Consider the following 24,491-nt stretch of genomic DNA (forward strand, 5'->3'; position numbering starts at 1 on the left):
CAGAGGGTCAGTACTGAGTGAGTGCTGCACTCTCTTAGGGTCAGTACTGAGGGAGTGCTGCACTGTCAGAGGGTCAGTACTGAGGGAGTGCTGTGCTGTCGGAGGGTCAGTACGAAGAAGTGCTGTGCTGTCGGAGGGTCAGTATGAAGGAGCACTACACGGGGCATGTGGGAGAGGGTGTAGGAGCCAAGTGGGCATCAGTTCTTGTGCCTATCGGGTGGGGACTGACTTGATGCCCTGTGACACATGTAGGGGGTGGTGTGCGTGTCAGCTTCACTTCTGACTTCTGAGCGGTCCGAATCGCTCCCACTCCCTGGCTTCTAGACCTTGGACTTATTTGGGGGTTGTGACAAACTGCAGCAGACAACTGGTTTTGGTGCAAGAAAAAAAACTGGTTTTATTGAAGTCACAAATGAAATTATAACATTAGGATTAAACTGAGATTATACAGACCTACAAAGTACACTTAGTTAAGAATGGGGAACACACGGCATAACGATGGAAAATCACGCTACTTATACCCTTACCCTTGTCCCACCCCCAGAACCTAACTAAATTGAACTAGGTGAGGTCAGGGGTCACGCTCACCAAACCAGGGTTCCTTGACAGTTTGAAATCCAGCCAGGTAAGCCGGTTGCAGTTTTGGGGTACGCTCTTTGTGTCCTCTGGGGCCTGCTGTCCCCACGTAGTCCTGGTCTGTGGAATCTGCGATGGTTCTTCAGTTGGGTGGAGGACACGGTTGTGGGTGGTTGATCTTCATGGAGGGCTGCGGTTGTGGCCTTGTTGTCTTCGGTTGAGCCTGCCACCCTGTGTCAGTACTGAGGGAATGCTGCAGTGTCAAAGGGTCAGTACTGAGGGAGTGCTGCACTGTCAGAGGGTCAGTACTGAGGGAGTGCTGCACAGTCAGAGCATCAGTACTGAGGGAGTGCTGCACTGTCAGAGGGTCAGTACTGAGGGAGTGCTGCAGTGTCAAAGGGTCAGTACTGAGGGAGTGCTGCACTGTCAAAGGGTCAGTACTGAGGGACTGCTGCACTGTCAGAGGGTCAGTACTGAGGGAGTGCTGCACTATCAGAGGGTCAGTACTGAGGGAGTGCTGCACTGTCATAGAGTCAGTACTGAGGGAGTACGGCACTGTCGGAGGGTCAGTACTGAGGGAGTGCTGCACTGTCGGACGGTCAGTACTGAGGGAGTGCTGCACTGTTGGAGGGTCATTACTGAGGGTGTGCTGCACTGTCATGGGATCAGTACTGAGGGAGTGCTGCACTGTCAGAGGGTCAGTACTGAGGGAGTGCTGCACTGTCGGAGGGTCAGTACTGAGGGAGTGCTGCACTATCGGAGGGTCAGTACTGAGGGAGTGCTGCACTGTCACTGTGATGTTGCCTGAGGGCCTGAAAACCTCCCGATCTTCTTGCTTAAACTCTTTCAACCGCTCCCAACTGCTCACTGCCCTGTGTCAGCTTTTAAAATTGCTTACCCTTCTGCTAGCTGGTTTCTCTCTCCTTCGTAACTGACTGGTCAGTTATACTGTTTTTTGAAATTCTTATCGGAATCCAAATCAAGGTTAATTCTTTGTTTGACTTTGGTGGGCTTCCTTAGGTGGTTGTTGTCCCGTTGTTTTTAAATGGGCTCGCATGATGTTTATCGTAATCTTCCTGTCCTAGTAACTAGTTTTGAACTGAAAGCCACTGTATGGTGTGGAGTGTTGATAGGTTCGCATAATTGCATTGATTGCTGCCTTCCTGCCTTAGTAGTTAGTAGCGATTATTTATGCAAGATTTTGATAGGCTTTAGTTTCATGTGAGATGAAGTCTTTCTCTGGGTTGATTGTATTAAAGGGAAGAATGCATATTCTGTCACCTCTCGTTGTCTGGTTTTAGGCAACAATCCACACTGCACTCAATAAGCCTGGGCATTTCCAGCCCCAGGCTTTCATGGGCCTAGCCTCCTGTCTGCAGGGTTCCACACTTAACTCAGCAGTTTAAAAGTCCAAAAGTCATATCTTTGTTGATGATCTGAGAAATGTGGGAATTTTGAGAACCCTTCACACTGTCCGAGAGTCAGTACTGAGGGAGTGCTGCAGTGTTGGAGGGCCAGTACTGAGAGAGTTCTCCACTGTTGGAGGGTCAGTCCTGAGGGAGTGCCGAACTGTTGGAGGGTCAGATCTGAGGGAGCTCCGCATTGTCAGAGGTTCAGTACTGAGGGAGTGCTGCACTGATTATGGGCTCAGTTCAGTCTCCGGTTTGTGATTTGGACGCACGACTTTCTGAATCAGAGGGAGTAATGGCTGAAGCATCTCAGACTGGGGCTGATCTCACTGCAGGAGGCCGGGTCTCTGTGTTTACTAAGTTATCTTCTGTTTCCTCTTCCCCTGCCAGGTTTTCCTCTTACACTGCCTTGGTGTGAAGCTCACATCCCCTCATACGATGTTCCGAGTGGCTGTAATCTGCCTCGCCCTCTCCTTCGGCCTCCTGCACGCAGAGGCTGGTCCTGAGGAGAATAACATTGATATCGACGATGAAGCTGAAGTAAGTTTTCACCCTGACCCAACGGGAAATTCAAGAAAGGGCGCTAAACAGTCCGGAGGGGAGGGGGTGGAAAAGCTGATAAGGACCTGACAGGCCAGAGAGCCTCCCTGTGTCCTGTAATGTCTCTACCATACATTATGGGCATGAGGGGCCTGCTGGCAATTTTGGTAAAGGCCAAGAAATTGATTTACGGTGCCCACACCTTCAATAGACATCATGGCCTTAGCGCATGAAATTTAGGGGCCTAATTTAGAGGCCTCATGCCTGCTTGAGGCCCGGTTGCCAAACCAGGAAAGCCAGGCTTCGGCCTAGCCAGGCACCCCTTAAAGGGCCTTCAGCAGGGGCCAATCCGCTTGCCCTGTCAGCCCTCTCGGGTGGGTGCAAGAGATCTCAGAATGGGTTTCAGCACAGAAGGAGGCCATTCAGCCCATTGTGTGCTATTCCCCAGCCTTTTCCCCGTAACCCTGCAGATAGTTCCTTATCAGATAATAATCAATTCCCTTTTGAAAGCTTCGATTGAACCTGCCTCCACCACAGCCTCAGGCAGCGCATTCCAGATCCTAAACCACTCGCGGCGTGTGAAAGTTTCTCCTCGTGTCTCCATTGCTTCTTGAGCCAATTAACTTAAACCCGTGCCCCCTCGTTCTCCATCCTTCCGTCAATGTGGGAACAGTTTCTCCCTATCCACTCGGTCCAGACCCCTCGTGGTTTTGAACACTCCTATCAAAGCTCCTCTCAACCTTCTCTTCTCCAAGGGAAACAGTCCCAACTTCTCCAATCTATCCACATGACCGAAGTCCTTTAACCCCGGAACCATTCTCGTGAATTTCCGCACTCTCTCTAAAGCCTTCACATCTTTCATAACATGCGGTGCCCAGAACTGGACGCGATACTCCAGCTGAGGCTGAAGCCATCTTCTATCCAAATTCAGCATAATCTCCTTGCCGTTGTGCTCCACGCCCCTATTAATGAAGCCTTTTGATTTGAGAGAGCGTAAGAGGACAATTGGTGCAGCAGCAATAACTAGGGTGGATCCCATGATGGTACAAGCCCAGAGACGGAGGTTATTGGATGGGTCACGCGCACAGTTTTCAGTAACCGTGGTCGAATTCATGAGCGTAATTTGTAACAGTTTGCTGTCCTCCACTGACTGCATTTTCCCGGTGAAATTTCTCTGCTCCAAGTAGGGAACCTGCTGCGTTCTGCTTGCTATGACTCATAGAGAATCGCACAGAATGGACTCTGGAAGGAACCTTCTGTTTGTCAGTGGTGCTGTCACTGTTTTGATGTAAGGCCTGCCCCCGCCCCCCGCTCCCCCCCCCACCACCCCTCTCCGTAGTTGACCCCAAACCCCACCCCTGTCTCCCTGCCCCACCCCTACCCTTTCCCCCGACTCTGCCCCCACCCCTTTAGTCAAAAGCGAAGGCCATATTTACCCCGCCTACCAGCGTCGGCTGAAAACACTTCTCGTTTATCACCTTGCACGCGTGTGGGATCTTGCTGTTCCTCACCAGTCTGCCTAGCCTCCTGCCACGCAACAGCACCCACACTTCAAAGAGCACGTCACTGACGGTAAAGTGACGTCCAGAGGTTGCGAAAGGTGCCATGGAAATGCCACTCGTCCTTCTTTACCTCCTGTCAATGCCCCGAGGGGGACTGGGAAAATGTGACGCAGGGGAGCTCGGTGTCTGTTGAGCGGCGCAGTGTGGTTAATTGTGCTTGTTCAGCGGGTAGCACTCTGCCAGCACTGAGTCAATACATTGTGCACTCGGGTCCCATTTGAACGCTTTAACCTAGGCTGACACCCTTCAATGACTGAGGGAGAGCTGCACTGTCGGAGGGTCAGTGCTGAGGGAGTGCTGCACTGTCAGAGAGTCAGTGCTGAGGGAGTGCAGCACTGTCGGAGGGCCAGTACTGAGGGAGTGCTGCACTGTAGGAGGGCCAGTACTGAGGGAGTGCTGCACTGTCGGAGGGACAGTACTGAGGGAGCGCTGCACTGTTGGAGGGTCAGTACTGAGGGAGTGCTGCACTGTCGGAGGGCCAGTACTGAGGGAGCGCTGCACTGTTGGAGGGTCAGTACTGAGGGCGCGCTGCACTGTCAGATGGTCAGTGCTGAGGGAGTGCTGCACTGTCAGAGAGTCAGTGCTGAGGGAGTGCTGCACTGTCGGAGGGTCAGTACTGAGGGAGTGCTGCACTGTCGGAGGGCCAGTACTGAGGGAGTGCTGCACTGTCGGAGGGTCACTACTGAGGAAGTGCTGCAGTGTCAGAGGATCAGTACTAAGGGAGCACTGCACTGTCAGAGGGTCAGTGCTGAGGGAGTGCTGCAGTGTCAGAGGATCAGTACTAAGGGAGCACTGCACTGTCAGAGGGTCAGTGCTGAGGGAGTGCTGCAGTGTCAGAGGGTCAGTACTGAAAGAGTGCTGCACTGTTGGAGGGTCACTACTGAGGGAGTGCTGCAGTGTCAGAGTGTCAGTACTGAGGGGATGTTGCAGTGTCAGAGGGTCAGTGCTGAGGGAGTACTGCACTGTCGGAGGGTCACTATTGAGGGAATGCTGCACTGTCAGAGGGTCACTATTGAGGGAGTGCTGCACTGTCAGGTGGCCATTGCTGAGGGAGAGCTGCACTGTCAGAGAGTCAGTACCAAGGGAGTGCTGTACTGTCGGAGGGTCAGTACTGAGGGAGTGCTGCACTGTCGGAGGGTCAGTACTGAGGGGGTGCTGCATGTTGGAGAGTCAGTACTGAGGGAGCGCTGCACGGTCAGAGGGTCAGCACTGAGGGAGTGCTGCACTGCCAGAGAGTCAGTACTGGGAGGGTACTGCACTGTCAGACTGTCTGTTCCTCTTATGAGATGTTTTGGAAATCTACTGGAATTTTTCGAGGATGTAACCAGTAGAGTTGATGAGCGGGAGACAGTGGATGTGGTTTATTTGGAATTTCAGAAGGCTTTCAACAATGTCCCACATAAGAGATTGGCATGTAAAATTAAAGCACAAGGGATTGGTAGTATTGTATTGAGATGGATAGAAAACTGGTTGGCAGACAGGAAACAAAGAGTAGGAATAAACGAGTCTTTTTCCGAAAGACAGGCAGTGACCAGTGGGGTACCGCAGGGATCAGTGCTGGGACCCCAGCTATTCATAATATATATTAATGTTTTAGATGAGGGAGCGAAATGTAATATCTCCAAATTTGCAGATGACACAAAGCTGGGTGGGAGGGTGAACTGTGAGGAGGATGCAGAGATGCTTTAGCGTGATTTGGACAAGCTGAGTGAGTGGGCAAATGCATGGCCGATGCTGTATAATGTGAATAAATGTGAGGTTATCCGCTTTTGTAGCAAAAACAGGAAGGCAGATTATTATCTAAATGGCTATAAATTGAGAGAGGGGAATGTGCAGCGAGACCTGGGTGCTCTCATACACCAGTCGCTGAAGGTAAGCATGCAGGTGCAGCAGGTGGTAAAGAAGGCAAATGGTATGTTGGCCTTCATAGTCAGAGGATTCGAGTACAGGAACAGGGATGTCTTGCTGCAATTGTACAGGGCCTTGGTGAGACCGCACCTGGAATATTGTGTGCAGTTTTGCTCTCCTTATCTGAGGAAGGATGTTCTTGCTATAGAGGGAGTGCAGTGAAGGTTTACCAGACTGATTCCTGGGATGGCGGGACAGACATATGAGGAGAGATTGAGTTGGTTAGGTTTCAGCATCCGCAGTTTTTTTGTTTTTATCTTAGGATTATATTCGCTGGAGTTCAGAAGAATGTGGGGGGATCTCATAGAAACCTATAGAATTCTAACAGGACTAGACAGGGTAGATGCAGGAAGGATGTTCCCGATGGTGGGGGGAGTCCAGAACCAGGGGTCACAGTCTGAGGATACGGGGCAGACCTTTTAGGACTGAGATGAGGAGAAATGTCTTCACCCAGAGAGTGGTGAGTCTGTGGAATTCGCTACCACAGAAAGTAGTTGAGGCCAAAACATTGTATGTTTCCAAGAAGGAGTTAGATATAGCTCTTGGGGCGAAAGGAATCAGAATATGGGGAGAAAGCGGGAGCAGGTTATTGAGTTGGATGATCAGCCATGATCATAATGAATGGCGGAGCAGGCTCGAAGGGCCGAATGGCCTCCTCCTGTCCCTAGTTTCTATGTTTCTATGTTAAACCGAGGCCTCGGTAGCAGGGTCACGGTTTGAAGAAGAGAGGGCGGGCAGGGGGAGATCCCCCCCATGCCCTTGGGCCATTATTTATCCCTCAACCAACATCATTAAAAAGACCGATGATTTGGTCATTATCAGACTGCTGCTTGGGGGATCTTGCTGTGCGCTATTTGGCTGCTGCGTTCCCCACATTGCAGCAGTGACGGCGTTTCAGAGGAAGAACTTCACTATTGTGAAAGGCGCTACACCAATGCAACCCTTTCCTTTTTGAATACTTCGAACAGCTCTATTCCTTAGGATGGACACGGAGTGGAAACAGGCCATTTGACCCAACAGGCCTTTGCCAGCTTTTCACTTGTTCACTTTAACCCTCTCTCTCTCTCACCTAGTAACCTAGCACAAGTCTAATAGTCTGATCTCCCTGAATATTAAACACCCGTCACCGGTTATCAGAAAATAACCCGAGGTGACTGGACAGGAAATTTAGAGTCGCTTCCAAACGAGGGAAAGGGGAGATTCTCCGATTGTAAATGTGACTGGAACTTGAATTTCACTGGAAAGACAGGCATGTTGCTGAAGCTTTTCGTCTCGCACTCATCAGGACAAACACAAGAATGCCAAATTTCAAACAATCACAGCAATTTATACTACAGGAGAAAGGGGAGTGGATTGGTTGCCAAGCTGGCTCTGATTGGCTGAGGTGTTGCCATGGAGAAAACAACGGGGAACTATCGGCTCCCCAAGTGCCCGGGTAATTCAAAAATGGCACACGGCTTGAACAGATTCCTTTTGTTTTCAGAGAATGGGTCCCTGTGTATGAATGCATGTCACTTCTAGCAGGTGTAAATGAGCCACGTCATGAGCTCGAGTGATTATCTTAAATTGGTTGTTAGTGTAGCTATTAGAGCACACAGGGTTGTCCTGCAAGTGCTGTCCAATCATGAAATCACATCTAACAGTGGGGCGTTTTGTTTTGGGTTTTACAAGTGCAGGCTGGTTGAGTAAAGTCAGTACTCCGCCTATTATGGACAAGCAAAGGAACGTGCTTTGAATTCATCAACCAATCACTGGGACGTACAGCCTCTGTACATGGCGTCACACCAGCACCGAAATTCGTTGCTCAGTTGTGTGGCAGGCAGTGTTGTAATATTCCTTTAAGGGATAGCAGCATGGCATCATGAGAAGGGAGGTGTGTCATGCGATCTAGTCTTAGTTACACTTTTCCCTTTGGGCAGAGCACACACACAGAGCTCAACTGCTGATGTCTTCAAGATTTCAGCCTCAATATAAATGTACCCATCTGCCTAGTGTAAATAACTGAACCCACAATGTGGTTAGGCTGCCCCTCACAAGCTATCGGCATCTATATCATTGTAACAACACGACAGGCAGAACGTCTTTTTGGACTGACTGCAACATCCTCAGAATCACAGAATTGTTACAGTGCAGAAGGAGGCCATTCAGCCCATAGTGTCTGCACCGGCTCTCTGTGCCTTTTAACTTGCTGCCAATCTCCTGCCTTTTCCCCGTAACCCTGCACATTGTTTCTATTTAAATAATCATCCGATACCCTCCTGAGCACCTCAATCGAACCTGTCCCCACCACACTTCCAGGCAGCGCAGTCCAGACCCGAACCACTCGCTGTGTGAGAAAGTTTCTTCTCACCTCGTATTTGCTTCTTTTGCAAAACACTTTAAATCTGTGCCCTCTGGTTCTCGATCCGTTTACGAGCGGGAGCAGCTTCTCCTTATCCACCTCATGATTTTGAAAACTTCCATCAAGTCCCCTCTCAGGCTCCTCCTTCTCCAAGGAGAACAGTCCCAACCTCTCCAATCTATCCTCATAGCTGAAGTGTCTCATCCCTGGAACCATTCTTGTAAACCTCTTCTGCCCTCCCTCCAATGTGTTCACATCCTTCCTATAGTGTGGCGCCCAGAACTGTACACAATACTCCAGCTGAGGCCCAACCAGTGTCTTATATAAGTTCATCAGAACCTCCCGGCTCTTGTACTCTATGCCCCTATTAATGAAGCCTAGAAAACTGTATGCTTTAGAAACAGCTCTCTCTACCTGTCCTGCCACCTTTCATGACTTATGTACAAATAAACCCAGGTCTCTCTGCTCCTACACACCCTTTAGAATAGTATCCTTTATTTTATTCTGTCTCTCCATGTTATTTGTACTAAAGTGCATCACCTCACACTTCTCCATATTGAACTTCATCTGCTACCTATCGGCCCACCCCACCAATGTGTCAATGTCCTTTTGAAGTTCCACACTGTCCTCCTCACAGTTTACAATCCTCCCAAGTTTTATGTCATTTGCAAACTTTGAAATTGTCCCCTGCACACCCAGCTTTGGATCTAGATCAACATCATGTTAGTGGAAACTACCACTCGGGTCACCACTACATAGGGGCAGCGTGAAATGTGATTGTAATTTATTCTATTCCCCCAATCACAGCTGCGGTCCAAGTTTGAGGAGTTCAAAGAGCAGTACAAGAAGAACTATGACCAGAAGGAAGGTAAGAGACGTGTCCACACTATTCGGTCATCTGTCCCCATTGCCCAGGAAGGCCATGGTCTGATCCCTGTCCTCTGCTGAATGAACTGATCCCAGACAACCAGAGACAGTGGCAGCCATTGCAGGCCCGACTGTGCCTGGGGTAGGGAGCTACAAAAATCACCCAGCGTTTCCCCCCCCCAATTCGGGATCCGTGCTGGGGAGAGTCGGAATGTGCACCGGGGAACGTCACTGGGCCTCGCTCAGCTTGACGTTTACCCCCTTGGTCCCTGACTGCCAGGGATCCCACATCCCGGAGTGTCGGAGTGGGGAGTTGGAGGGTTGTTGTGAGTCTCTAAGAATGCCACAACTCCTGACATTCCCTCAGGGGAGGGAGTAGGGCAACAGTTGGGGGGAGGATCATGAAATCAGAGTGGGGGGGGGTGGAGGGGGAGGTGCACAACCAGATCCCGATGGTGCCCCTCGTGGTCTGGCCAAAGGTCAAATGAATCTGGCCCTGTCCAACGTTGACACGTTCTCTCTTGAATTTTGCTCGGATAAAGAGGAGAAAAGGTTCCGGATCTTTGTGGAAAATCTCAAGGCAGCCAAACGGATGCAGGAGCTGGACAGAGGCACCGCGATCTACGGAATCACCAAGTTCAGCGACATGTCAGGTAAATGAGTGACTGGCAGGGGGTCGGTGGGGGCTTTTGTGGAGGGTTCTCTGCCCCAGGTACCTTGCTGGGTGAGGTCAGCACCGTGTGTGTTATTGGGGCACACCGACTGGGATGGGTTACCAGCCCGTGTAGAGGCCCCGTCTAGACTGGCGATGGGCTACATTGGCTGTGAAGCCAACTAACGGACAACAGTCTGGTCTTCCATATGGAGCGGAGGGACATTCCCTGAAGAGAAAAGGTCATAAATATAGATACACATCAATGTTACAATATGGAAACTAGGCCATTCAGCCCATCCACTCTGTGTTGGCATTTACTGCCCAGCCAAGCAAATCATTGCAATCACACTGAGGCCCCTGTTACACTAACCCGACATCTCCTTGTCCCTTCAACCCCTCCACCTTCCAATTTAATCCTGAATATTTCCATCATTACCATCTCAGCCGTTCACACTTGATGTGAAAAAGCAGGAATTCTCTTCCCTTGAACGGGGGGGTATTGGGATTATCCCATATCGGTGGGAATGTCCCTCAGTCCGATCCCTCCCCTGCCGGGAGAGAACAGTAACAATCTCACAGTGTGAGAGGCACCGACTGCAGCGTACCACATGATAAAATCTCACACTGAGAAAGGCTTGCATTTATATATCCCCTTTCACAACCTCAGGAAGGCCCAGGGTTTTAATGTCAGAAATCTAGCAGCTAATTTGTGCATGGCAAGATCCCACAACCAGCAATGTGTTAACGACCAGATCATCGGTTTTTAGTGATGTTGGTTGAGGGATAAATATTGGGCCCACTGGGTTGAACTCCCCACTGGATCTTCCAACAGTGGCTGTGGGAGCTTTTACACCCAAGAGGGCAGACAAGACTTCAGCTTAATGTTTCAACAGAAAAACAGCTCATGAGACAGTGCAGCACTCCCTCAGTACTGAGCCTCCAACAGTGCAGCACTCCCTCAGTACTGACCCTCCAACAGTGCAGCACTCCCTCAGTACTGACCCTCCGACAGTGCAGCACTCCCTCAGTACTGACCCTCTGACAGTGCAGCACTCCCTCAGTACTGACCCTCCAACAGTGCAGCACTCCCTCAGTACTGATCCTCCGACAGTGCAGCACTCCCTCAGTACTGACCCTCCGACAGTGCAGCACTCCCTCAGTACTGACCCTCCGACAGTGCAGCACTCCCTCAGTACTGAGCCTCCGAAAGGGCAGCACTCCCTCAGTACTGACCCTCCGACAGTGCGGAACTCACTCAGTACTGACCCTCCGACAGTGCAGCACTCCCTCAGTACTGACCCTCCGACAGCGAGTGCTCCCTCAGTACTGACCCTCTGACAACAAGTGCTCCCTCAGCCCTGGTAAAGCTGGCCTGAATGTTTGGGGCTAGTCGCTCGTGTGGGACTCGAACCCACCACCTTTTGATGTGGAGCCGAATGCACTTCCTGCTCAGCCAAGGAGAAAAGGGGTCCATTTCAGGTCGGCTGTGAATGAACTCTCAGTCCCCACAGATTGGGCAAGTGTTCATAGATTCCCTTGATTCCATCATGGGATGTGGGGATCAGTGGGTAGTCCATTGGCCATCCCTAATTACCCCAGAGAAGCAGGTGTGAGCAGCCATCTTGGACCCCTGATTTTTTGGGTGGTGCAGGTTATTGCTGGGTGGTCCATTCAGTTTTCTTCTTGTTCAACTTTCCTGTAGCCGTTTGGAATAACTGAGTGTCTCGCTCGGCCATTCCAGGGGGCAGGTAAGAGTCGACCACATCGCTGTGGGGTCTGGAGTCACGTGTAGGCCCAGACCGGGTAAGGACAGCAGATTTCCCTCCCTAAAGGGGACATTAGTGAACCAGGTGGGTTTTTATAATAATTGAGTAGTTTTCAATTCCAGATTTGATGAATTCCTCGTATTTAAACTCCACCAGGTGCAGCCGTGTGGGGATTTGAACCTGTGCCTCCAGGACCATTAGTCCGGTCTGGGTTACAGGCCCAGCATGACCCCTACCACACAGTTCGCCTGCTGACCAGCTCCAGCGGGGGCAGCAGGTGAACATGAGGCAGCTGAAAGAGATGGGGGAAGGGATCTCCGGAGTCGGTCTGTGTCTGCGGTGAGCAGCCCATCTCCCAAACCCAGAGCAGATGCTGCTGAGGTGGGGAGAGGGGGAGATGGGGAGATCTCAGAGAGGTCCATCATCCACCGCCCTGGGTGAAATACAGCTCCTCCAAAACTGCAGCCCAGACCCTAACTCGCACTAACGTGAAAGACCCGAGCTTGGAGATTGGGGCATCCAAATAGCACAGGAGGCCAATCAGCCCATCACCTCTGTGCTGGCCCTTCAAAAGAGTATTCAACTAGTCCTGTCCTCCCCCTACCATATCCCACTCTTTCCCTATATTCCTGTAAATTTTTCTCCTTCAAGTATTTGTCCAATTTCCCTTTTGAAAGTTCCTATTGAATCTGCTTCCGCCGCCCTTTCAGGCAGCGCCTTCCAGATCACAACTCGCTGTGTAATAAAACATTCTCCTCATCTCCCCCCTCTGGTCCTTTTACCGATTCTCTTCAATCTGTGTCCCCTCTGGTTACCAACCCTCCTGCCACTGGAATCAGTTTCTTCTTATTTGCTCGATCCAAACCCCTCATGATTCTGCATACCTCGATTAAATTCCCCATTATCCTTCTCGGCTCTCAGGAGAATATTCCCGGCTTCTCCAGTCTCTCTGCATTAACTGAACTGCTCCCCATGCATCGTTCAGCTTCTCTCCAACCCTGGAGACATGAGCTTCACTCCTGCCTGGCACAATGAGCTGTCTGTAGACTGGTTGCAGAGTTTCTTCAATTATTTTTCTTTTCACAGATGAAGAATTTGGTGCTTCTTACCTCAACCCAGTGATCAGTAATAACAATGACACTTGGCCAGAGGAGATGCTTTCAGCAGAGGTGTCTGGGCCGCTGACAAACATGTCTCTGCCCCATTTCGTTGACTGGAGGAAGCTGGGAGCAGTGACCCGAGTGAAAGATCAGGTATAATCGGTCCCCATCCAAAACTACCAGGACAGGTACAGCACGGGGTTAGATATAGAGTAAAGCTCCCTCTACACTGTCCCCATCAAACACTCCCAGGACAGGTACAGCACGGGGTTAGATACAGGGTAAATCTCCCTCTACACTGTCCCCATCAAACACTCCCAGGACAGGTACAGCACGGGGTTAGATAGAGAGTGAAGTTCCCTCGACATCAAATATTCCCTTCGGGTTCATTTGATTTTTCAATTTGGTTGCCCTGTTGAGAATTTCTGCCGGATTCATGACTGCCATTCAGTTTGGCATTTATGATTATCCCTGCCTCAATCTCCAATCATGACAGCTGCATTTATGTAGCGCCTTTTATGTATCAAAATCTCTCAAAGTGTTTCAGCTGAGCGACATGACAGGAAATTTGTCCCTCAGCCACATAAGGAGATATTAGGGTCCAGTGCTCAAATGTTTGCTCGAAAGGTTTGGTCTTAAGTAACATCTTGAAAGAGGAGATGGAGGCGCAGAAGTTTAGCAGAGGTGAGAGTAACTGCTCCTGCCACCAAGGCCGCATTTGACCGAGTGTGGCATCAAAGAGCCCTAGAAAAACTGGAGTCAATGAGAATCAGGGGGAAACTCTCCACTGGTTGGGGTCATACCTAGCACAAAGGGAGATGGTTGTGGTTGCTGGAGGTCAGTCATCTCAGCTCCAGGACATCACTGCAGGAGTTCCTCAGGGTAGTGTCCTCGGCCCAACCATCTTTAGCTGCTTCATCAATGACCTTCCTTCCATCATAAGGTCAGAAGTGGGGATGTTCGCTGATGATTGCACAATGTTCAGCACCATTCGCGACTCCTCAGATACTGAAGCAGTCCATGTCCAAATGCAGCAAGACCTGGACAATATCCAGGCTTGGGCTGACAAGTGGCAAAAAACATTCACACCACACAAGTGCCAGGCAATGACCATCTCCAACAAGAGAGAATCCAACCATCACCCCTTGATGGCATTACGATCACTGAATCCCCCACTATCAACATCCTGGGGGTTACCATTGACCAGAAACTGAACTGGACCAGAGCAGGTCAGAGGCTGGGAATCCTGCGATGAGTAACTCACCTCCTGATTCCCCAAAGCCTGTCCACCATCTACAAGGCACAAGTCAGGAGTGGGATGGAATACTCCCCACTTGCCTGGATGAGTGCAGCTCCCACAACACTCAAGAAGCTCAACACCATCCAGGACAAAGCAGCCCTGCTTGATTGGCACCACATCCACAAACATTCACTCCCTCCACCACCGACGCACAGTAGCAGCAGTGTGTGTACCATCTACAAGATGCACTGCAGCAACTCGCCAAGGCTCCTTCGACAGCACCTTCCAAACCCACAACCTCTACCATCTAGAAGGACAAGGGCAGCAGACACATGGGGAACACCACCACCTGCAAGTTCCCATCCAAGTCACTCACCATCCTGACTTGGAAATATATCGGCCGTTCCTTCACTGTCGCTGGGTCAAAATCCTGGAACTCCCTCCCTAACAGCACGTTGGGTGTACCTACACCACAGGGACTGCAGCGGCTCAAAAAGGCGGCTCACTCCCACCTTCTCAAGGGGCAATTAGGGATGGGCAATAAACGCTGGTCCAGCATTTTCAGATCTTGGGGCCCCAGGCAGCTGACGGCATGGCCGCCAATGATGGAGCGATAAAACTGTCCAAGCCCCTGGGCCTTGGAGGAACGCTGAGATCTCGGGGGAGTGTGGGGCTGCTGTGGGCGGGTGGGGGGGGGGGGAGTTGGAAGTGGAGGGCAAGGAGCTGAGGGCGGAGTGAGATCTCAGGGTGTCGTTGTGCCGGATGGCGACAGAGAGGTTGGCGTTGAGGGGGAAGAGTATAAGCAAATCAGTGCCCTGGCAACCCTACCACTAATGGTGTCTCATTCATCAGGGGTTCGGTTGTGGATCATGTTGGGCCTTCGGTTCTGTGGCTAATATCGAGTCGATGTGGTACATCAAGACAAAGCAGCTGAGGGAACTGTCGGAGCAAGGTAATTGGGAGGGGCATTTCCCTCCACCCCCACCTTGCGTCATCATTCTTGAATTCTGTGGCCCTTTTGCTTCGAGGTACTTTACCGTGACTGGGAGTCTAATCACGTTCTCAATTCATTCACCCTCACTCAGAGATTCTTGATTGTGATTTTCGGAGTACTGGCTGCTATGGAGGCCACCCTTACAACGCTTTCAAAGCTGTTATCAGTCTAGGTAAGGAAATGAGGCACCGAAAGAGAAACAAAGAGAGGGAAAGAAGATTAGATTAATGACGGAGAGAAAGAAAGGCGCAGATAGGAAGAGTAAGAGTAGGAAATGTCGATTTTTCACTTTGAGAGAATAAAAGCCCCCAAGAAGAATTCACAACTTGAAGGAAGGAGAGCCACTGTTTTAAATTGCTCCCTTTCTGGCCCAGGGAGGTTGAGTGTCAGAGCAGGAACATAATGCTCCTCCTCAAAAAAATGTTCCTTACGCCACTAAGCACCAGCCCTAACTTGCTGCGATGGGTTTAATGTGCCGTTACTGCCCCGATCCCCGGCCTTATTGTCTCTGGGCTCTTGTTCCTTCCTCGCGTTTATTCTGAGGAGGTGTCGATGGGCAAGGGGAGCGTTTTTGTTGCCCTCCCTAAAGTCGCTCTTGAGAAGGCGGTGGTCAACAACAACAGCTTGTATTTATATAGCGCCTTTAAAATAGTAAAATGCCCCAAGGTGCTTTGCAGGAGCGGCGTAAGATGAAACTCGGCCCCGGGCCACGGGAGGAGGTATTTAGGGGCCTGGTAGCCAAACGCCCGGTCAAAGAGGTCGGTTTTAAGGAGCATCTTAAAGGAGAGAGAGAGAGAGAGAGAGAGAGAGAGAGGCGGAGAGGTTTAGGGAGGGAATTCCAGAGCCGAGGGTCCCAGGCAGCTGAAGGTCCAGCCGCCAATGGTAGGGCAATTAAAATCAAGGGGTTCTGAAGAGGCTGGGATTGGTGGAGCGCAGAGATCTTGGAGGGTTGTGGGGGCTGGAGGAGATTAGGGAGATAGGGAGGAGGAGGGGGAGACCATGATGGGATTTAAGCACTAACCAAGATGTAGGTCGTTGGGCTGAAGCCTATCCTCCCTTTAAAGAAAAACTCTGCTCCTTCTATCAACAGGGGGAATGATGTCTGAGAGCGAGTATCCGTACAAAGCCAGAAATGGTCACTGCGCTTTCAAACCGTCCGAAGCCATTGCAAAAATTCGGACATTTCGAAACATCCAACCACGTGAAGAGGGTGAGTTGCCGGTCAAGACAGGTCAAAGTTTTGGCAGGAAGGGGAGGCGCAAGTGAGTAGATTCCTCATCGCCGTGCTCCTGACCCCTGACCCCCTACATCACGCCCCTGACCCCTGACCCCCTACACCACACCCCTTCACCCCCACCACCCACACCCCCACCCAACACCACGCCCTCCAAACCACCCCCCCCCAACACCACCATTTGCAGCCCACTAAGAGGCAACTGACCTGTGACGAGAAGCCGAGACTGAAGGCCCGCATTTCTATAGCGCCTTTCACAGCCTCAAGTCGCCCCACCCCCACCCCACCCACCCACCACCCACACCCCCCCCCCACCCCACCAACCCCGACGACAACGCGCTTTACAGTCAAGGAGGGGCATTCGGAGCGTGGTCACTGTCGCAACGTAGGAAACGCGGCAGCCAGTTTGCGCACAGCAGGATCCCACAACGCTCAATGAGGTCATGGCCGGGTCATCTGATTTTTAGGTGTTGGTCGGTGAGGGGGCTAGACAGGGAAACATTGAGAACTTCATCACCCACCCCCCAACCCTCTTCAATTATCGCCCCGGGATCTTAATATGTTCACCTGACCAAAAAAGGAATCTTGGTCTGAATGCCCCTAACTGATGGGATTAGGGGGTGGGAGATGGGCTGAATGGACTCATCTCAGCTTTCCCCTCACACTCTCAAATTCTGTTTCAGAAATGAAAATTTGGGTGGCTAATTCAGGCCCAATCGTAGTTACCATGAATGCAACCGGCCTGCAGGTAAGACCCTCTGTCCATTCCTGCCCTATCCTTCCTTTATGGGCGTATTTCCCTGACTCCACCAGTGCCACATCACCACTAACTGGGCACAACGGCGGTTAAGCATGCCAGCCGGTGAGCTGGGTCCCTCTCTCTGGGCTGCTGTCCCCCAGCTGGGAGTGATCCCTCATCGGTAGGCCCGAGGCTCACATCTGGGCCTCAGGCTTCATTATCGCCAGGCCGACGAGCTGTGGGCTCCTGCTGGGCTTCCCCGGGTAGCTGGCCGGACAAGAGGGGAGTTCCACTTTGAACTGATTCACTGCCATTTCTGTTGTCATTGTTGTGGGTTGTCCATGTTCTGAATTGATAGATACTGCTGGAGGCAAGGCTGTTGATAAACTTCACCATTTATCGAACATTCTACTAATAATGCACCGGATAAGGCTTAGCACGAGGCTCTACATAGAACTGTCTCTTGGCATACTCTGTTGTCATGTGATCTTGCTTCACTGATGATGTAGGTTATTTATTTACATATTTAACATTAACCCTTTATCCTACATCTCACCCCAAGTCTCTGACTCTATTGAATACATTACATACATTGTGCTAAATTTCTCCCAAGTTTCTGACTCTATTGAATACATTATTTACATCAGACTACATCTCCCCCAGCCTCTGACTCTATTAAATATATCACTTACATTATACTACATCTCCCCCCAAGTCTCTGACTCTATTAAGAATATTATTTACATTATACTACATCTCCCCCAAGTCTCTGACTCTATTAAATATATTACTTACATTGTACTACATCTCCCCCCAAGTCTCTGACTCCATTAAGTATATTATTTACATTGTACTACAACTCCCCCAAGTCTCTGACTCTATTAAATATATTACTTACATTATACTACATCTCCTCCCAAGTCTCTGACTCTATTAAATATATTGTTTACATTGTACTACATCTCTCCTAGGTCTCTGATTCTATTAAATATATTGTTTACATTATTCTACATCTCCCCCAAGCCTCTGACTCTATAAATTTATTATTTATGTTATCCTACATCACACCACCAGCACCTCCCCACTCTTCCCTATCTCCCCAACACCCCGAAGTCTCCGCCTTCATCCCTGGTTCACAGATATAACCACTGAGGTGGTTTCACCAATCTCCCTGACCTTGTTCTTAGCGGTCTCAGAGGTTATATAGGATCCAAGTTTTCCATGTTCTCTCTCGAACTCGGTGGAGTAGTATGTGAATCATCAGAGACTCCCAGTTCTCTGTTCAGGTTGTCCTCCTGAACATCTGGGCGGTTAATCCATTCCATTGATTCCACTCCTTCTTGTAGATATGAGTGTGCTTCTGTTTCTTCTCACTATTCCATTTCCAACCTTTACAAGATAAGATTGGGAACGTAGAGTTTGAAGAACCCTGTTTCGGACGCCATGAAGTAGGCTTCGTAATCTTGAGTATATTAACAGCAAGCCTTTATTAGCAACTCATAGCTGTGCAAAGCAGAGGGTACAGGTATAGAGTTGACTCCATCCTGGGTCTTTACACATCTCTGCCCATCTCTAGACTGACCATGGCTCTGGGCCCTGTGCCTTCATCCATCGCTGTCTGGGCAGTACTATACTCAGTTCCACATTAACCCTGTATGTATCAGACCCTAATACTACACCTCCCCCCAAGTCTTTATCCTATGGATATGGAGTTACTTTAGTCGTACATTGCACATTGACCTTGTTGTTACAACATTAATGCTATTCCAACATTAAACACTAACAACATTCTCCATACCCTATCTCCCCCATTCAAGCCCTTGAAGTTAGAGGTTCAGGCGACCTGGAGGCCCTTATAACCCTCCCATATCTTGTTCGCCGTTCAGTCAGGAGAGTGGTCGGCTCTGGTGTTTCCTGTTCTTGTTGTTGGTTTAGAGGTTGGACCAGCATTTGGGTATGGTTTCATCCGTTTCATTCAATTGCTTGATGTTAAGCCACTCCTGGTTGGTCAGGTGGTGCAAGGTTGGTGTTACTCTTGTTATGAAGGTATTAATGTATATAATATTATTGGAAAATATTTTTCTTTTAAAATAGAGGATTAGTCTGTGGGTGTGTCTTAATTGGATTAAAGTCAGCTGGTATGGGTGTTTCGATATATTGAATTCAACAACTTTAGGTCTTGACCTCCCTCCTCTATCCCCACCCCACTTCTGTTTCTTCCCCCTTCCTTTTGTTTTTTCCAATAAATTATATAGATTTTTCTTTTTCCCTCCTATTTCCATTATTTTTAAATATTTTTAAATCTTTTATGCTCCCCCCACCCCCACTAGAGCTATACCTTGAGTGCCCTACCATCCATTCTTAATTAGCACATTCGTTTAGATAATATCACCAACTTCGACACCTATGTTTTCTTTTGTTCTGCCGACTGTGACATCTTTTGATGATCTGCTTCTATCACTGCTTTTGCCTACAACCACACCCCCCCCTCCACTTCTCTCCCCCCACCCAATCCAACCCCCCCCCCCCCCCCCCCACCACCTTAAACCAGCTTATATTTCAACCCTTCCTGGGATTCACATAGTTCTGTCGAAGGGTCATGAGGACTCGAAATGTCAACTCTTTTCTTCTCCGCCGATGCTGCCAGACCTGCTGAGTTTTTCCAGGTAATTCTGTTTTTGTTTTGGATTTCCAGCATCCGCAGTTTTTTGTTTTTATTATTGCTGCGATATATACTAGTTTTGAAAAGTAAACAGAGAGGTAAAGTGTATTTGCATTTTTTGAATGGAGTATTCAAGAAGTAGGGTGAAATCTGAAGCCTGTCTAGCAACCACCAAGCAATATGTTTATGCTACTAATAAAATTGATGCTATGAAAGGGGTTTCGTTGTTAAAAGGTGAATTTCAAAGAGGCTAGTGACACGTTGCTAATTTACATTCACTCAGTGGTGGTAGGTATAACTTTAGCAGTTTTCGTGTGTGCAGGGCAGAGGCTATGTGAGGTTAAAAGGCCTCCAGCTGGCTGCACAGGAAGTGAAAAGAGCCTCATTTTGAATCCGTCAGGTGAAAATGCTTTGCCTGGTGCGTGGTTAAGTCTATGGGTTGCTGTTGCCTTAAAGGAGATTAGTTTGGGAATTTGTTATAAGTTATGATAGTGGTAATTTGTAGCCATGTGTATATATATTTTAACATGTGTAAATTAATAAAATGTTTCATTTAATTTAATGTAAAACCTCGAGAGCTGGTGGTCCGATTCCTGAATTTAGAGTCGCATCTCAAACGGAACACTTAAAAATTATAGGTTGTGACAGTTGTTTACAGTTTCCCTCTGGGATTTTTAAATAACTCCACTTTACCAACTGCACTGGCCATAACACTCTTGATCGTTTCTTCCTGGGCGGACGAAAATGGTATCCGTCTGCTTGGCAGGGTCTTTTCCCCTTTTCCTGTTTAGGCTGTCGGGAAGCTCCCTCGGGCTGAAGAAGGACATTCCCAAGGCAAGGAGATTTCAGTTAGCGCGTTCACCTCCGATTTGTCGTTGTTGATGGTGTGAGGCTCCTGCGAGGTTCCAGCACCCCCTTGTGGTTCTGGCACGCTGACTGGGAGTTGCCATGTGTGCTCAGTGGTTGGTTGGGGTGTCTACCGACTGTACCAGCGCAGTAGTTGGCGGTAGAGGCTGCTCAGGCTGTTGACCCTTCTCCAGTACCACTTCCACCGGGAGGTGCTCTGGTCATCTCTTGCGCGATGGGCTGAATCTGTCCAGGATCTAGGGAATGATGACAGGCAAACCTGCTCCACAAACAGAGAAGGGAGGCCGCAGGTGAAATCAGGCCTCGAACACACCCCTTTAGCGTTTGAGGACTCAGGGCTGTGCTGTTTCGGCTGGCTAGCGACGGTGGGAGTCTGGACATCTCCTGCCACCTGGAGGCGATCGGGGGCAACGCAGGCGACCCTGCTCAGAGGAGGAGAAAGGCTGACCCCAGGCAGCTTGAAGATCTGTTTGCCGCAATACATCAGCGGCTCAAGGATCGTGAGGAGGACCATGGGTGAGACTCCCCCCCACCCCCAACCCCATAAATCGGAGTGTCCATTATTGAAACCCAAAGGCCTCGAGCCTCGACTCCTCATCTGGCAGGGCTGTCACGCTGGCCCCGGAGTTTAATTTAAGATCGGTTAGCCGGCCAGTTACCAGGGGTGTCAGCGCTCCATCAGGAGGAGCCGCATTCCCTGAGGTTGCCCATGGGGAGGCGATGATGGTGGTTTTATTGTCGCTGGGCTAGTGATCCAGGGTAATGCCTCTGGGCTTGGACCCCGCCCCGGCAGGTGGTGGGATTTGAATTCAATAAAATAAGAACCTGAAATTTTTTTTTTAAAGTCTTGACGGTGACCATGACGACCATCATCAGTCGTTGTAAAAATCCCGCCCGGGTTCACTAATGCCCCCATTAGGGAAGGAAATCTGCCGTTCTTACCCTGGTCTGGGCCTACACGTGACTCCAGACCCCACAGCGATGTGGTTGACTCTTAAATGCCCCTCTGAGCAAGGGGGCAACTTAGGGATAGGGAATAAATGCTAGCCTAGCCAACGACGCCCATGTCCCGTGAATGAATGAATGAGTGAATGAATGAGTGAGTGAATGAATGAGTGAATGAATGAGTGAATGAATGAGTGAGTGAATGAATGAATGAGTGAATGAATGAATGAGTGAATGAATGAGTGAATGAATGAGTGAGTGAATGAATGAATGAGTGAATGAATGAATGAGTGAATGAATGAATGAGTGAATGAATGAATGAATGAACGATTGAGTGAATGAACGAGTGAATGAGTGAATGAACGAGTGAATGAATGAACGAGTGAGTGAATGAACGAGTGAGTGAATGAATGAGTGAATGAATGAGTGAATGAATGAATGAGTGAATGAATGAATGAACGATTGAGTGAATGAACGAGTGAATGAGTGAATGAACGAGTGAATGAGTGAATGAACGAGTGAATGAATGAACGAGTGAGTGAATGAACAAGTGAGTGAATGAACGAACGAGTGAGTGAATGAACGAGTGAACGAGTGAGTGAATGAACGAGTGAATGAACGAGTGAGTGAATGAACGAGTGAGTGAGTGAATGAATGTGTGAGTGAATGAGTGAGTGAGTGAACGAGTGAGTGAGTGAACGAGTGAGTGAATGAACGAGTGAATGAATGAACGAGTGAACGAGTGAGTGAATGAACGAACGAGTGAATTAATGAACAAGTGAACGAGTGAATGAAAGAGTGAGTGAATGAGTGAATGAGTGAACGAGTGAACGAGTGAGTGAATGAACAAGTGAGTGAATGAACGAGTGAGTGAATGAATGAGTGAATGAATGAGTGAGTGAATGAATGAGTGAATGAATGAACGAGTGAACGAGTGAGTGAATGAACGAACGAGTGAATTAATGAACAAGTGAACGAGTGAGTGAACGAGTGAGTGAACGAGTGAATGAATGAACGAGTGAGTGAATGAATGAGTGAACAAGTGAACGAGTGAACGAGTGAGTGAATGAATGAGTGAGTGAATGAACGAGTGAATGAATGAGTGAACGAGTGAATGAGTGAACGAGTGAGTGAATGAGTGAACGAGTGAATGAGTGAACGAGTGAGTGAATGAACGAGTGAGTGAATGAACGAGTGAATGAATGAACGAGTGAACGAGTGAGTGAATGAACGAACGAGTGAATTAATGAACAAGTGAACGAGTGAGTGAACGAGTGAGTGAACGAGTGAATGAATGAACGAGTGAGTGAATGAACGAGTGAACAAGTGAACGAGTGAATGAGTGAGTGAATGAATGAGTGAGTGAATGAACGAGTGAACGAGTGAGTGAATGAATGAGTGAGTGAATGAACGAGTGAACGAGTGAGTGAATGAACAAGTGAATGAATGAGTGAACGAGTGAGTGAGTGAACGAGTGAGTGAATGAACGAGTGAGTGAATGAACGAGTGAATGAATGAGCGAACGAGTGAGTGAACGAGTGAGTGAATGAATGAATGAATGAGTGAGTGAATGAGTGAACGAGTGAATGAGTGAACGAGTGAGTGAGTGAACGAGTGAGTGAATGAACGAGTGAGTGAATGAACGAGTGAATGAATGAACGTGTGAGTGAATGAACGAGTGAATGAATGAATGAACGTGTGAGTGAATGAATGAGTGAATGAATGAACGAACGAGTGAATGAATGTACGAGTGAATGAACGAACGAGTGAATGAATGAATGAACGTGTGAGTGAATGAATGAGTGAATGAATGAATGAATGAACGAGTGAGTGAACGAACGAGTGAGTGAATGAACGAACGAGTGAATTAATGAACAAGTGAACGAGTGAGTGAACGAGTGAATGAATGAACGAGTGAGCGAATGAACGAGTGAACAAGTGAACGAGTGAACGAGTGAGTGAATGAATGAGTGAGTGAATGAACGAGTGAACGAGTGAGTGAATGAACGAGTGAATGAACGAGTGGACGAGTGAGTGAATGAACGAGTGAGTGAATGAACGAGTGAATGAATGAACGAGTGAATGAATGAGTGAACGAGTGAGTGAACGAATGAGTGAATGAATGAATGAACGAGTGAGTGAATGAGTGAACGAGTGAGTGAATGAACGAGTGAGTGAATGAACGAGTGAGTGAATGAACGAGTGAATGAATGAATGAACGTGTGAGTGAATGAATGAGTGAATGAATGAATGAATGAATGAACGAACGAGTGAATGAATGAACGAGTGAATGAACGAACGAGTGAATGAATGAACGAACGAATGAATGAACGAACGAATGAATGAATGAACGAGTGAATGAATGAACGAGTGAGTGAATGAACGAGTGAGTGAATGAACGAGTGAACGAGTGAGTGAATGAATGAGTGAGTGAATGAACGAGTGAATGAATGAATGAGTGAGTGAATGAACGAGTGAGTGAATGAACGAGTGAGTGAGTGAATGAACGTGTGAATGAATGAGTGAATGAAGGAACGAATGAATGAACGAACAAATAAGTGAGCGAACGAATGAGTGAGTGAACGAATGGGTGAATGAACGAATGGGTGAATGAACGAGTGAATGAATGAACGAGTGAATGAATGAATGAGTGAATGAGTGAGTGAATGAATGAGTGAATGAGTGAATGAATGAGTGAGTGAACAAGTGAGTGAGTGAACAAGTGAGTGAGTGAACGAGTGAGTGAGTGAACAAGTGAGTGAATGAACGAGTGAGTGAACAAACGAGTGAGTGAATGAATGAACGAGTGAATGAATGAATGAATAGCATGGCTGTGTGTCAGGACCTGGGTTCTGGGTGCGCTGGGGTTTTGATTCGCACGGTTTACCAAAGTGCCCCTGTCGGTTGCAGTGGATGCATCGGGCAGTGCTCACAGGACCCTGATCCCCCCACCCTGTGAGGACCTTTTGCACTGCAGCGCTAGTGGCAATGTTGCTCAGCGGGGCAGGTCAGGGTCTGCTTTCCCCGGCTTGGAAGGCCCCTGCGTTCCTGTGACCTGATATGGTGGAGGGAGGATTGTTTTCTGA

At 48.9% G+C, this 24,491-nt stretch overlaps 1 protein-coding gene across 3 annotated transcripts in view; it reads left to right on the forward strand.

Annotated features, from left to right (window-relative positions):
* LOC121274599 (cathepsin L-like) overlaps positions 1–24,491 on the forward strand; it is a 75,614-nt gene that overhangs the window by 20,895 nt on the left and 30,228 nt on the right. For 2 of the 3 annotated variants that reach the window (XM_041181934.1, XM_041181935.1), the window contains exons 2-9: positions 2,376–2,525; positions 9,144–9,204; positions 9,746–9,856; positions 12,711–12,877; positions 14,817–14,916; positions 15,050–15,130; positions 16,049–16,168; positions 16,876–16,940. In XM_041181934.1, coding sequence (XP_041037868.1) covers positions 2,376–2,525; positions 9,144–9,204; positions 9,746–9,856; positions 12,711–12,877; positions 14,817–14,916; positions 15,050–15,130; positions 16,049–16,168; positions 16,876–16,940 — 855 coding nt within the window. The remainder of the gene's footprint in view (positions 1–2,375; positions 2,526–9,143; positions 9,205–9,745; positions 9,857–12,710; positions 12,878–14,816; positions 14,917–15,049; positions 15,131–16,048; positions 16,169–16,875; positions 16,941–24,491) is intronic. The other variant, XM_041181937.1, reaches the window with a different exon arrangement.

The sequence above is a fragment of the Carcharodon carcharias genome (genome assembly GCF_017639515.1).
Source record: "Carcharodon carcharias isolate sCarCar2 chromosome 37 unlocalized genomic scaffold, sCarCar2.pri SUPER_37_unloc_1, whole genome shotgun sequence".
NCBI classification, from domain to species: Eukaryota; Metazoa; Chordata; class Chondrichthyes; order Lamniformes; family Lamnidae; genus Carcharodon; species Carcharodon carcharias.